The 15,301-nt window shown below is 33.3% G+C and overlaps 1 protein-coding gene across 1 annotated transcript; it reads left to right on the forward strand.

The window, feature by feature from the left end:
* Positions 1–1,917: 1,917 nt before the first annotated feature.
* Positions 1,918–14,138, forward strand: SCAMP5 (SCAMP family protein). The gene is made up of 12 exons (XM_012213942.4): positions 1,918–2,077; positions 3,391–3,501; positions 3,598–3,660; positions 3,857–3,890; positions 3,989–4,111; positions 6,363–6,425; positions 6,521–6,614; positions 9,774–9,819; positions 9,911–9,978; positions 10,109–10,157; positions 11,508–11,573; positions 13,876–14,138. Exons 1-12 carry the CDS (start codon positions 2,018–2,020, stop codon positions 13,906–13,908), a joined length of 810 nt encoding a protein of 269 aa, XP_012069332.1. The 5' UTR covers positions 1,918–2,017; the 3' UTR covers positions 13,909–14,138.
* The last annotated feature ends 1,163 nt before the right edge of the window (positions 14,139–15,301 follow it).

Below are 15,301 nucleotides of genomic sequence, written 5' to 3' on the forward strand. Positions count from 1 at the left end.
AATAGGTCGGAAACCCTTATATGCTCAAAGCCAGGAAGAATAGGCAGATTGACTCGGAACTGGTTATCCCTCAATAGCCATGGCTCGGTCCAAACATTTACTGACTGACCATCTCCAATTCTCCACCGAAAACCTGAAGAAATAGCATCCTTAGCTGCACAAATTCCTCTCCATGCAAAGCTTGGATTACGGCCAACGCCTGCACCAAGGAAATTCCCACTTGGAAAATATTTAGATTTGAAGGAACTATAAAGAAGAGAATTTGTATTATGTAAAAGCCTCCAACAGTGTTTTCCTAGCATGGCTAGATTGAAGCTTCGCAAATGTCTGAAGCCTAACCCACCTTCTTCCCTCGCTACACACAGTCTTTCCCAACTCAACCATCGCATCTTTCCGCCCCACCAATAAGAATTCATTAACCTCTGAATCTCCTGTAAGGTGGATACCGGTAAAAGGAAAGCACTCATACAGAATGAAGGAATAGCTTGTGCCATAGACTTGATTAGCACCTCTTTACTAGCTTTCGATAAAAGTTTCTGGTTCCAACCACTGACCAGCTTCCTCACTCGATCCTTCAAGAAAGAAAAAATGCGCCTTTTTTCCCGACCAATTAACGAGGGCAAGCCTAGATACCTTTCGTGGTTTAAAGGAGCAAGCACACTAAAAACTCCGGTAACGGCATCCTTATCCGACTAAGAAGTGTTAGAGCTGAAAAAAATATCGGATTTTGTCCAATTTACTGCTTGACCCGAAGCTGCTTCGTAAGTGACTAGAATATTTTTGATCTCTAAAGCTTGGATTTGTGATGCCTCAAAGAAGAATAAACTATCATCCACAAACAACAAGTGAGATAGTCGTGGCGCAGCTCTCGGGACTCTACAGCCTTGGAGACGACCCTCATTTTCAGACTTACTAAACAGCTTTGACAGTCCTTCAGCATATAGTATAAATAAGTAGGGAGATAACAGACAACCTTGTCTCAGTCCCCGTCCCGGGATAATTGGGCCAACCTCATCCCCATTCACTCCAACCCAATATTTAACAGAGGATACACACAACATGATCAAGTCAACCCAACGCTGGCTAAAGCCCAAGCCCTGCATAACAGCCCGTAAGTAGCACCAGTTAACTCTGTCATAAGCCTTAGAAATATCAACTTTCAGTGCAGAAGCTCCTCGTCGACCAGTCATTCTGGTTTTCATAGAGTGGATTAATTCGAAAGCAACTAACACATTATCTGAAATCAATCGACCCGAGACAAAAGCCGACTGAGATAATGAGATAAGATTGGGTAGGATGGTCTTCAGCCTGTTTGCCAGAATCTTAGCAAACACTTTGTAAACTACGTTACAAAGTGAGATAGGTCGAAAGTCCTTCACTGCCTCTGGGTCTTCTACTTTTGGAATAAGCACAATTAAAGTATCGTTCAGGTTATCTGGAAAAACACCTGCATTAAACCAGTCCCGACAACTTTGAACAACATCATGACCCACAATATCTCAAAACCTCTGGTAGAATCTAGGATTTAGGTCATCCATCCCTGGGCTTTTATCCGCATGCATTTGTTTCACTGCCAATTTAACCTCGTCCACTGAGATATCTCCGAGAAGCATAAAATTATCATTATCCGAAACCAAAGGAGAAAATAAACCCACAACAGGACTTAAGTCAGCATCCCCTGCCTCAAATAGATGAACAGACTACCGAAAAATTGCTTCGATATGGTTCTCATTCTTCAATCCTTCCATTCCTATTCCTAAAATTGAAAGAGAGTTTTAGTTCGGTCACTGTTTTTTTTAGGGACCAAACAGCCTACTAGCCTAGTATCTGGCCCACGCAACGTAAGTGGTAAAATCGCAAATAATTCAAATCCAAGGGTCAAACGCGTAAAAAATTCCAATAGACATCCCGCGTTAGACACAAGCGAGAAGATAAAGCACACTCCACTTTGGCAGTGAAATTTAGCTAAATTTGGTGCAAATTTTAGGGATCTGAAGAAAAAGCAAAGCAAACGAGCATGAGTCGGTATCACAGCGATCCTAACCCATTCGATGAAGAAGAGGTCAATCCTTTCTCGGTAATTTCTCTTCCACCTTTTCCTTCTCAGATCTACCTATATCTTCTTAGCTCTCTCTCATCTAATTTTAGTATGTTTTCAGTTTCACTGATCTCGATCTGCAAACTGATTGTTATTACACTGACATTTTGAATTTTTTTTGGAGCTTATCAATTCAATAAGTAATTCTAGACTTATTTGAAAATCTTTGAGGGGAAGTCTCATATACAAATGTTTAGAATGTAATGTACTCGTTATATGAAAATACATAGTTTGGAATCTAATATCTATGAACTGATTTCCAAAGACAATTTACATTTGGTGAACTGAACCTCACTGCTCTTGGAATTATGCAACTCCTTTCAATTTTTTACGTTAATTAACCTTGTGGGTTTCTCTTCGGATTCACATCAACTTATTCTCAGAATCCAATAATCTAATAATAACGAAAACTACATCAATGCATCTCATTGTTGGTATCAGTACTGTTATAAATGAACTACTATTTTTCAAGATAAATACAATTTGAGCAGTTTATGAATTCTAAAGGTCTAAAGGTTTCTTGGTTTTGCATCATTCAGTCATTTGTCATAAATAATGGTTTTAGTTTGATGCAAAAATTTGCCTTTCAGTTGGCATCATGTTTTATGCTTGCTCCAAAATCTCCAGTCAATATTAGTTTAACTAGTTAAAGGGAAACCCTTAAACTATTTTATAGTTGGATGTGAGAGTTGACGGATTCAAGTTTTGGGAGTTTAATTTGTTCAAGATAGAGATCTGAGTTCGGTGGTTTACAGACATATGGGTTTTTAGAGTAATTGTTGTATATGCTTGACTCTAAAAGGATGATATGGTGTCTAATCTGCACTATACTATTGTGTTGTTGGACTACCAAAGCCCATGATATTAACAATTTCATGTAATTAATGCCACTTTCTAAAACTGTTATGTATGTCAGAATAATGAAACTTATCGGATGTAGATATATTAAAACCTTGGATATTGGTCATGCCTCTGAGTTTACTGCAAAATTCCAGGAGAGGATTTGCATCTAGAATACCAGGTTAACTTATTTCAACTTCAAGTTGGATGTTAAATTTTGTGAAGTATTTTTGTGGATACTGCATTAATTGGTCTATTCAGTGCTTTATGTTGGTTTGGCAGACCGTCCAATTTCTGTATGCTATTGTTCTAACTGTACTTTCCTGGATCAAGCCGCAAGGTTTTTATATGATTTGTGGTCTCAATATTATTATGCAGCTATACACCTTTGTCACTTTTGTGTTCATTTTTCATTTTGCTTTTTGGGGCTACATGCTGGGGTTTTTTTGCAGAATGGTGCTACTGCTCCTGGATCAAAGACACGCGTTCCTCCTGTGGGAGCTCAGCCGGCAGGATTTGGGCATAATGATGCAACAGTCGACATTCCACTTGATACAATGAATGTAATTATGTTGCTATTTCCTCATTATTGTCCAATTTTTCACATTCTCATGTCTTGTATTCTGATTTCTGCATTTTATTGGTATTGAATAATGCAGGATCCAAAGAAAAAGGAGAAAGAACTTGCAGCATGGGAAGCAGATCTTAAAAGGAGGGAAAAGGTTATTTTCAATACTATGATTGGTTACTCACAAGCAAGTGTATCATGTATTTATCTTGTAATATGGTTTTCACATGCCCAATTGCTACCTGATTTTGATTATGTTAAATGTTTGATGCTTTCACTTTGAAAGATGGTTTTAATCCTGCCTTTAAAAATGATGTTGAGGTTTTTCTCTTTGATGTTGTCATTTGCAGGATATCAAAAGGAGAGAAGATGCTGTTGCAAATGGTAAGCAATAATGTTACAGATTACATATGCTATTTTGCGAAGTTGTCCATATATGTTTTGTGCAATGTATAACTATTTTATCTTTGGGTATATATCAGCTGGTGTCCCTGCAGATGATAAAAACTGGCCTCCATTTTTCCCCATCATCCATCATGATATAGCAAATGAAATACCGATTCATGCTCAAAGGCTACAGTATTTGGCTTTTGCAAGTTGGTTAGGTATAAGACTATTGTTCTCCATCTTCTTTGATTAAAGTTCAGTAATAGTATTTTGTGCTGAAATTTTCCCACATTATCTGGTTTTTTGCTTTTATTCTGTTTATTTTTTTAACCTTTGTTTCATGGAGTGGCAATTTCCTAGTTTAGAGTAGTAACCAATAACCCCTATCCCTTACACCTAAGTTTAAGTGCTGTACTCTGTATCTACATGTGTGCCCTATCTTGTTTGAGGGTACTATGATGAAAAGAAAAAACATGACAGAGAGAGAAGCAGGCATCTTCTCGACACTTTTATTTTCTATTTTCTATAGCCTAATATCTAGTGTGCTTTCTCCTGTTAACTCTGAAAATTTCTAGTGGTCTTTAATTTTTTTTTTTTTTTTTAAATTTTTTTTGGGTTGTCATTGGCAACCATTTATATGTCATGCATATGTTTACCGGCACATAGCTCTTGCTGTTTACGTTTTTATACAACTTTTCCCATAGAGGGGCTTTTACTCATTTCATTAAACTGGGGGAATTTATGTGCCATTTAATCTATTAAATTATTGTGCATAATGTCTTTTGAATGTATATTTTAAATGTTGACAGGGTTAACTTGTTATATATTTGGCTAAAGATACACTAATTGTAAATTTCTTTTGCCTTTCTTTTCTTTTTGAATCTATAGTAGCGCCAGTGGATTTAGTCCTATGGCAGTTCCACACCATAATGCGAAAACTAATGTTATTTAAAGACTTGGACTTAAGTTTCTATTTTTGAAAGAGGAATAGTGTGTTTTGTTTGAGACCTGATGGTCTTTTTCTAGTTGTTGGCCATGGTCGTTACATCACTTTTCTTCTGTGACCTCAATTCTCTTGCCCCACACGTTGACAATTATGAAGTAGAGAGGAAAGAGGTTAGTTGGAGGGGATAGATTTTAATTTCTACTCTGATTAGTAATAAAATGTTATTTTCCATTTTTTTGATTGGTTGGAAATAATTCAACCTAGTTTTTAAAATAAGCTAAAGTTGACAAAAGAATTTCATAGGTTTGGTTCAAATTCAAAACTGCTTGAAAGTTTGGATTTTGTAGCTAGTAGGCCTTTATAAATTTTTTGGTTTTTCCTCTTTCTGCTACCCCTTCCCCCTTGTCGCGCCATTCCTGTCTCTTTCTGACCTTCGCTAAAAAGAAAGCTCTCGTGAGATGTTTCACTGGAAAATTGTGAATTTGTAAAAAGAAAAGGAAAATAATTTTATGAAACAATGTTATTACTTGTCCAATATGAGCATTAATTGCATAACTACTCAACAAAATATTCCAAGATTCCAATTCTTATTCTGACAATAATATATGTTGTAATAATCAACAATTCCACATTTCATGAACATGTCAGTAAGTGAATTTATCACTAGGAGACCAAGTCTTCTTGGTGATGTAATAATCTGTGAATGTAACTATGAGTTGTCTTTTCCTTTTCAAGGAAATCATCATGATGCATTGTTCATCGTGCACGAGTTGCAAGATTGTTGTAATGTTAACCCAACTAACCAACTAATACCCATTCCTTCACTCTGCATTTTCCTGGGTACCTCTAGTTCCTCAAGTAGTTGATCTTTCACAACATAACCTTGTTATCAAAGATGCTTTCAGCAATATTTACTCTTCTGGGTTTCCATTAAACATCTTGGAGGCGTCATTGCAACCCTTGTATTTTGTGTACAAGCATGTTAAGTCATTACTCAACACTAGGTTGGCTTTATCGCTTGATCATGAACCCCTCCACCAATTCTTGAATCATTTAACATCATTCATTTTCAGTGCCTCAAAAACTCGAAAGTGCCATATGTTGTTTTAAAATTCATGTACCACATTAAATTGAATGTAACTAAGATTAATTAATAAATTAATGGTATGGTTGTATCATATATATTAATCCTTGTTTTGTAAGGTTTGCTTGAATATGCCCAAAATGGGCCTTGTTAATACCCAAAAAAAAAAAAAAAACACTCATCTTTTGACCTTTCTTAGTTGGGTTTAATTGCCTTGGTCATTCTAGTACCTACCAAACTGCCATGTAGCCATATGGCTTTAGATCAATAGTTTTTTTAAGCTATTGCTTTCTCTATAAATACAATTAATCCCATCTTGCTAGTTTCTTTGTTGTCCTCTTGTCAAAAGAAATATACTTTCAGTGGTTCTTTTATTACTTTGTCACAATTAGCAACTCATTTGCGGAAATACTAATCCTCCTTTTGTTCTGATTTGTAGGTATAGTTCTTTGCCTTGTCTTTAATGTAATTGCTGTTCTGGTCAATTGGATTAGAGGCGGGGGTAAGTATATTCAATTAATTGGCTTATTATTGGTAAATATATGTCCCAGGACTAAAATGCAATTTGAATTAGCTAACGAGAGTGGTAACATGCAGGAGTCAAAATTTTTCTGCTTGCATCAATCTATGCTCTGTCTGGAATCCCTATGTCTTATGTGTTATGGTACAGACCTCTTTATCGTGCAATGAGGTAAGTGTTAAGTAATGCTTTCTTTGTTTTTATAAGATTTCTAGCCATCCATTGACATTGTGCGAATCATACATCTCAGTGAAAAAAGTAGATGGCTTCTAGGATAACTATTTCTATGGTTACTATGGCCTGCTGGGTGAAATTCTTGATATCATAAGTTAACATTAGTTTACTTTTAAATGTATTATGAAAATAGTTCCTACTCAATGGAAGTTTTGATGATAAACACTTTTCTACAGGATTTCATTTATGTCCCTCTGATTGCAATTCTTATTCTTCATAGCATTGGGGAAATTCCTAAAACATTATTAACTATGCTTTCCACTTAACTGCTGCATTTTTTCTTTTCACTTCCTGTGCATGCATTATGTGGTCTCTACCTTGAATATGACAAGATCTGCCTGGACATAAGATTTAAAAAATACATCTCCTGGTATAGCATGTTTTATGAGGGTGATAAAAGGAACGTGACTTAAATCGAGTAGGATATGTAATGAGGTTACATGTAGTTAGGTTATGGTGTGAAGCCGTGACTGCTGATCCAATTTCCAACCTTTGCAGTAAACTCATGTTATAATCATGATGTCCCGATTTCAGATTGCAAGAGTTCAGGCTTCAGTAGGTTGTAAATTCTAATCAAGGGTTTTGAGTGCAAGCCCTGAACAAGTTTTTAGTTTGTGAATTATGAATTTGGGAATTCAAATTAGAGTTTGAATGGGAAAAGTTCTGGTTTTTTGCAATCTCTTGTTAAGCCTTCTTAATATGCTTTGCTGCCTGATTTAGGACCTTAGTTTGACTGGGGCAAGTCATAAACTGATTTTTTCCTGTTGCAAACAGGTGATATTTTCTTTGCTGAGATTTGTTACTTATAATGTAAACACAGTAGGTTACAACTGTAGATGAAAGTACCCTAACCCTAATTGTGTAACTTGAAATTTTGTATTATAGAATTGGACTTATTGAAGGAGTTACTGATAAAGGCATTCTTAATGCATTAGGCTTCCCAGTTAGTTGTTATGTGCAAGGAAGTACTTTTTTATTGAGCTATTCTGGCAAAAATAGCTAAAAATAATAGTGGTTTACTTTGAGGGAAATTGTACCTATGAATAATTCTCCACTTAATTCCTTCCAAATCTTAAGTGTAATAATATAGGACTATGAGTCTCTGACACTCAACCGACCAGTCAACCAACTATGGCTGACTATAAATTAGCATGAGATACCGCCATTACCAGGAAACTAGGGACTAAAACATTTCAGCCAGTTATGGACTCTGACATGCAACAATGCTAGTAATAAAGGAAAAGTTCCATGACCTATTAACATGAACTGAAAACAAGAAATAAGCTTGCATGCGGCATAGATTTAGAGGGTTGTCTATTTAGCACAGTCGGCTTCCTGGCCTCTTTTGCTATTTTTTCACCAGAGAAGGTGTTTCTGCAACTTGGGCCAGTGTTCTTTTTGTTCACAAAGAAGCAAATTTACTATTTTACAAACCCTTATATTCTAAATTTTTTTAATTAAAAAGTTCTAAAGATTCTTGTTTGTTTTATTCTAAATTCTAAGATTGATAAGTTTCTGAATATTCTAATAGTGTTTTGGTATAAATGAATTCCATGAAATTCTTTATGAAATTCATTTGCAAGTGAATATTTGATACGTTCAGTATGCAAAAAAATATATTTGAAATTCTAATTTATGAATTCTATGATTGGACCAAATACTATCAAATGGATGAATTTTCAAATGAATTCTACAAACAATTTTCATTGGACTAAAGTTTTCCTATCAAATTCTCTCTCTCTCTCTCTCTCTCTCTCTCTTAAAATTTCCTTCTCTCTCTCTAGAACCAGGAGTTCATCTGCAAGTTATAAGACTTGTATGCATTTTGCAATGCAGGTGTTTGTAAAATGCAGGCATTAATAAGGTTTTTGAAGCAGATTAGTTATTTCATTCCCTTCTCTTTGATATATACATCAATTACCAAACTCTTAGTAGGCTTTTACTATTAAGTAGTGGAAGAAATCAATATTTTTTCTCTTTGAAAGGATGTAAAATCATGTTTCTAAAACATGCAAATGGTAATGACGAATCAAATCTATGTATGAAATTTATTCTTACAGTGATTTTGTAGTTACTAAAATTTTCATTTGATATGTGAGTGAACTTTTTTCTCTTTTTATTCTCCTTTTGCCTACCACCTAGAAAATGGTGCTTGGAGCTACTTGAACATTAGTAAGGTCATTTTTGTAAAGTCAAATATTGAATTGAATTTCAGACTTGTACTGAACACACAGTTCATTTCATTTCATTCAAATGAAATCTATTATGAAATTCATTTGCAAATGAAATTTATTCATATTCATTTATACTGAACAAGGAGTGAAAGTTGATATTGTCATCTGTTCATTTCAATTGAGTTTTATGATTCCCAGCCCCACCCAGTGTTGTCACTAGGAACTTGAGGCGCTAAGATGAGGCAAGGTGAGGGACAGGTGCCTGGTATACCATGAGGCGAGGCACCTTCAACTAGGCGTTGCCTAGGCACCAAGGTGCTGCCAGGCGAGACGATGTGTGGGCGAGCACCTCAAACAAATTTTGTTGTCTTCCTTTATAGACATTAAAATATTAGGTTAAGAATAAATAGAAGTATATAAATATATATAAAGAAAGGCTGGAATATAGGATGTTTGACAGCCCTTTAATAAGTAGGTCAAAATATAACATATAAATATGGAAAAAAAAGATAGTGGCTGAAAAATGGAAAGTTTGACAGCCATTAAATACTTGGATCAAAATCTAATCTAACCATTAACAATAAGTACGTGAGTATCTAATGGTCCCACCCTCTCCTTCTACTAATAATCATTGAGTTTTGCTACTTCTACTAAGCCTTGAGGGCACCACCCTCTCCTACTAATAAGCCCGGTTTTTCTTTGCTTTACCAAGATTTGTGTGTATGCGAGGAAACTGATAAATTAATACTTTAATAGTAATCAGTGGTGTTATTCCTATATTCTGAACCTGTTATTCTCATTGGTAAAAATAAATATTCTATTGGCTTATGGCTGAATGTATGGTGATTTTCTTAGCATGATAAAGCAGCATTTGGCATGCCTCAATTTTATGACAAATGGTGCTTTGCTTTTAAACTTGCAGGACAGATAGTGCTTTGAAGTTTGGTTGGTTTTTCCTGTTCTACCTTGTGAGTTTTTATCCACAACATATCAATCTTGTCATCATTGTGCCACCATATATTTTCCTTCTTACATATTAATGAATATGATTTAATGCAGCTTCACGTTGGGTTCTGTATATTTGCTGCCATTGCTCCGCCAATTGTTTTCCATGGGAAGTCACTGACGTAAGTTCTCACATGTTGCAGTTTTTAATTGATAGTTGTACAGATCGTGAAAAGTTGATTACTGTACTCAATGAGCATTGATTAATATTGATGATTATCTTCTGGAAACTAAATTTGCCTATTGTTTCAGCGGCATCCTTCCAGCGGTTGATGTCATTTCTGACAATTTGCTGGTTGGGGTAAGTTGTATTTTGTTGGCACCGCCATATAAATTTTATTTCTTTTACCGGTAGAGTAGCATGAAAACTTAATTGTATAGTTTTGAGAGGAATTACCTATAATCTAATATATATTAATGTCATGTAAAGTTCTTGAATTCTTAATGACATAAATCTTTAGAGAAAATTCTTAACTTTCCACTTCATTTATGCTAATAGATATAGTATTTATTAGCTTTATTAACTATTTTGTTCTTTGGATATTTAGAACTAGAGTTTTTGATGTTTGAATTAATTTTACATTTATATTATATCACATATATTGTATTATATTGGTTTTTTACCAAAATATAGGAACAAACATTAGTTCATATTCATTTTTTAATAATAAAATATCTGTCTAATACCAAAATTAATATATTTAAATGTAATTCATTCTTTATAAAAAATAAAATACTAAATAACTTATTTTTTTTTATATATTTTTTAGTAATTTATTTTTATTTTTATTATACATAATGATTATTTGATTGGGTTGGAATAATTAATGTAATTTTTAAAGTTCCCAACTTATATAACATTTAACATAGTTCTTTATTCGATTTATATGAAATTAATTCATGCTAATCGTACAATTGGATTGAAAATAATAAATGTATTTTTTGACTTTTTAAATTACACTTATTTTAATTTTCTATTTGATTGATAGTTAAATTAATAAAATCATCGAGTCAATTTAGATGCAATTAATTCATACTAATTGTACAGTGATTGAACATAATAAATGTATTTTTTGTCTCTTTAAATTTATGTGACATTTTAATTTTCTGTATTGTTGATAGTTAAATTAATATAATCATTGAGTTTTTCTACTTAAATGTCACAAAAAAATTATAAATAGAAATAGGAAATTAGGGATAGAAAATGACAATCAACTCAATTATTTTAAGTCACTGCAAAACGAAAAGTAAAGGATGGAAATTCGCTTCTTCAATTTTGTATATTCGAAAGTTGTAACACAACACATTTTAAATATTAATTATTAAAATTTTGTAATATAAATTCCGAACTTTTTTACGTCCAAATTTTTATTTTTTATCACATGGTAAATAAATAAGAGCTCAAAGAAAATTAAAGTTAAATAAAAACTTAATATTCCAGTGTTATGCTTGTAAGAGATCAAATTAAAGCTTCAAGAAAATAATATGGGATAGTTTCAATAGGTGGAAACGCTTAATCACATGATAGTTTCAATAGGTGGAAATGCTTAATCGCATATTTTATGTTTAATGTAGAACATATCATTTGTTTTTTTTGCTTCTATTTAGAGGAGTTTTTAGCTCCAAATAATTTTGGTGTGTTATCATGCAGATTTTCTACTTGGTGGGGTTTGGCTTGTTTTGCTTAGAGTCCCTCCTCAGCTTGTGGGTTCTCCAGGTTAGATGTGAAACATTTCATTTACTCTTCAATTGTTTGTTGTTATCTTTGCAACCTATGCACACGAGCACAAGCACAAGCACGAAAAAGGTTGCACTATTCTTATTAACTTGGTTATGATTTCTTTATATCTTTAAGAGTAACAAGTTGGCCCATTTTTTGGGAGTGGTAAATAGGTATATCATTTCTTTAACTAGAAAGGAAAATTTTACCATCCTTCCCTTCTCAGACATGTTTTCTTCGAATTTATTTACTTGTGAGGGCAAGTATAATTTACTCTTATTGTGAATAAATGACTAGTAATCATGGAAGCATCAGTGTCATAATTACGTTATCAAATGTGAGGGATGATTGTATGCCCCCTTTAATAATCCTAATTCTAACTGGTATTTTCAACCTTTAAATCTAGTGGGGTTATTGGGTTTTCTTTTAAGTTTCATTTTGATTTGTTACCACCTGCCTATTTACAAGTAATTGAGGCTGCTAGGCAGTTCTATCAACATACTATTTTTTGTATCAAATAATTTGAAAGATAATTCTTAACATTTTTAATTTTTTCAATTTATATTTTATGCTTGAATTTGATAATCAATTTCAGATGTTGTCATTGAATACTAAAAGAATATTGTTATCACAAGATTTAAATCTAATAAGCTAGTATATTCAAATTATGAATACAAAATCAAAAATTTTATTTCATTCAATAATTATTTCAGATGTTCAGGGTTGTGATAGTGTATATTCCATTAGAATATATGTTACACTATAAATTTCAGTCATTTTGCTGATTTTGGCAAAAATTTACAGCAGGCCACCTGATAGCTTTGTCATTTTCTTGATTTGCTCTCATGCCACAACATGGTGCCAAGAATGATGTTGCAACTGACAGTCACTTAAAATCCTGATTTAACAACATATATCTAAATCTCCCTAAAGCTAGACTGAGTGACATAGTGTGGTTGGGTATGCCAGTGTGGCTGGGTTGGTTGGCAATTCAATCTGCATTTCATTGGGAATTGGACAAATAGGCAACAGAAGAAAATTTAGGGGCAAGAGCTCTAAAAGTTCATGCATTTTACTTTTATAAGTTAATTAAAAAGTCATTTTTGAAATATAAATCTTGTAATACAAGCTGAATTTACCATGCCATTAATCAATATTGGAGAAAGACCAAGTGAATTTTATGTTCTAAAAAATAGACAAGTTTTTATTTATATTTATGTAAGTCCGAATTTATAATAAAACTCAAGCCTTCAGAAAACAGACAAACATTGCCCCTAAGGGTCTGAAGTAATTTCTAAATGAGGACTTTCAATGGATGAGAGCTGCTGGGAGACTAAAACAATGTCATAGTTAATTATCTAAAAAATTCAGCTTCAGTGACACTGATTTCTCGTCAGTTTGAACATGGTGATCAAGTTTCTTGTATAATTATGAGAAAACTATTGTAATTAAAAGGCATTCTTGAATTTGGTTGGAACAAACCTGATATTAGATGAGTTGGAGCTGAGTGTTAGAATAAAGTGGACATGAAAACAGTAAAGATGGAAAATAAAGAGAAAGCGGAAGAAAAATGAAACAACATAACTCTAAAACCAGGATTTGTGGCTTCCCAAATATTGTCTTTTGTTTGTAAAGATTTCCTGAAAACTGAAAGGTAATAAAATGGGAAAAAAATTGCTTTCACAAAATGCGAAAAAAGGCAGAAACAACAGCGTTTTCCAAGGCACCCTTAAGAAACTGAAAATTTTGGTGTTGATTCCTTTATGATTTTAATTTTTGACTCTTTTCTTTCTTTATTTTATGTCTTGTTTTTGGATAAGGAAAAGATTACTGTTGTTTACACTCTTTTCTTTCTTCATTTTATCACCTGGGACCAAGTGTCAAATCCATTTTGCTGTCTCTTATGTTCCTGGAACATTTGTTGCGAAGAATGCTAATAGGTCTACCTCATTATTTTTCTTGTGGCAGTGATTTATAATTTTAACATTTAGATAGATATTCTTATTCTTAGCCTACTGTTTTTGGTTATTTGTTCTTATGAATCTTGCCCAACTTGTTCTATAAATAATGGTGCATGTCCACTCCCCCCCCCCACCCCCCACCCCCCCAAAAACACGCACACGTATATTTAGTTGTAAGGTATTTTTTGTGTTTGATTTGATGTCATTGCTTGTAACTTGAAAACACATTTTTAAGATATGAAGGCTTGAATATTCATAGTGGCGGTCACGTAAAACAATTTGAATACTCGTTGTGCTGAACATACTTTTTGACTTGATTGTGTTTTGTTTATGTGCAGAAAGTTTACATGTACTTCAGAGGGCATAAATGAGGCCGATTTAAGGTTTGTGAATGAATTTAGTTTTAAGGTATTACTGCTTCTCAGAGTGGTCGAGTATATTCTCATTCTATCACCATTTTTTCTTTATTGTGATGAGTGTTTGAGACTGTACAATTAGAGGAGTGCTTAGTGCATTTTAGGAATTGATATAATCACCTTCAACATGAGTATCTGTTAATTTCCTTTTTTTCTTTTATATATATATATAATTAATTTTCTTATTTTGTAGTATTGCATCTATAAATCAATAAAGTTTTCCGAAGTCTTGGGATTACAGTTACCTCGCTCGGTATTTTGAATTGTAGTGCTAAAATTTCTGAATGTTTGAGAGTTGCCTGATGTATATGCAGTTGAATGTCCTCTCTGCTTTCTGTGAGAAGGCAAAGTAGTTTGTTTTGCAAGTGGCCTTTCCCACTTTAACATTTTCTTGGGGGAGCTAACGCAGGTTTTTTGGCGACTTAAAGTGAAAAGTGAAAAGTGAAAACCTCTTCCTACTTGTTACTGCTGTCTTCAAATCCTTTTCTTTTTCTTTTTTTTTTTTTTATTTTTGTTTTTGTTTTTATTTATTTATTTTTTGACACGGTGTGTACTCATTTTGTTGCCCAATGATTAATGATCATCTTTCTTTATAGCCAGAGCTCGTCCGGTACAATTGAATTTATAAAAAGTAAAATTATTATTTCGTCCCTGAGGTTTTACATAATTATTTAAGTAGTCCTGGACATTTATACATATATTTATAATGTTCTCGAGGTTTGCCACCGTCATATTAATTGGTCCTTCTGTAAAAAAAAAAAAACATTTTTTCCGTTAATTTTGAGAGAAAAAGACGAAATTATCCTTTGAAAAAATAATTATTTTGTGCCTGAGGTTTTCTATAATTATTAAGTAGTCCCTGACATTTATACAAATATTTATAACGTCTTTGAGGTTTACTTCCGTCATATTAATTGGTCCTTCCATAAAATAAAAATACACTTTTTCCGTTAATTTTGAGCGGAAAAGATGAAATTATCCTTTATAAGTTTTTATTGACATTATTGTCAATTCCTTTCCTTTAAAATAACTGAAATTCAAATTTTCACTATCTTCTTCAATTCAACGCGGTTTTTATTGCCACCATCGTGTCTCTGTCAAGTATTATCTCCATAACCAGATTACCAACAAAACTAAAAGGGAAAGTAATTATTTCGTTGCTGAGGTTTGTTATAATTATTTAAGTAGTCTCCGCTATTTATACAAGTATTTATAACGTCCCTGAGGTTACTTCCATCATATTACTTAGTCCTTCCGTTTAAAGCACACTTTTTGCTGTTAATTTTTAATAGAATGACCAAACTAACCTAAATCCTCTAATTAAGGAGAGAGAGATAAATGGATGAAG

The sequence above is a fragment of the Jatropha curcas genome, chromosome 11 (assembly GCF_041381405.1).
Source record: "Jatropha curcas cultivar XTBG-Jc1 chromosome 11, XTBG_Jcur_1.0, whole genome shotgun sequence".
Taxonomy (NCBI): Eukaryota; Viridiplantae; Streptophyta; class Magnoliopsida; order Malpighiales; family Euphorbiaceae; genus Jatropha; species Jatropha curcas.

Coding starts and splice junctions, on each gene's coding strand:
- SCAMP5 (XM_012213942.4), top strand. CDS start 2,018: ATGAGTCGGTATCACAGCGATCCTAACCCATTCGATGAAGAAGAGGTC. Junction 3,891..3,988: donor AGAAGATGCTGTTGCAAATG/GTAAGCAATAAT, acceptor GGTATATATCAG/CTGGTGTCCCTGCAGATGAT. Junction 9,820..9,910: donor GGTTTTTCCTGTTCTACCTT/GTGAGTTTTTAT, acceptor GATTTAATGCAG/CTTCACGTTGGGTTCTGTAT.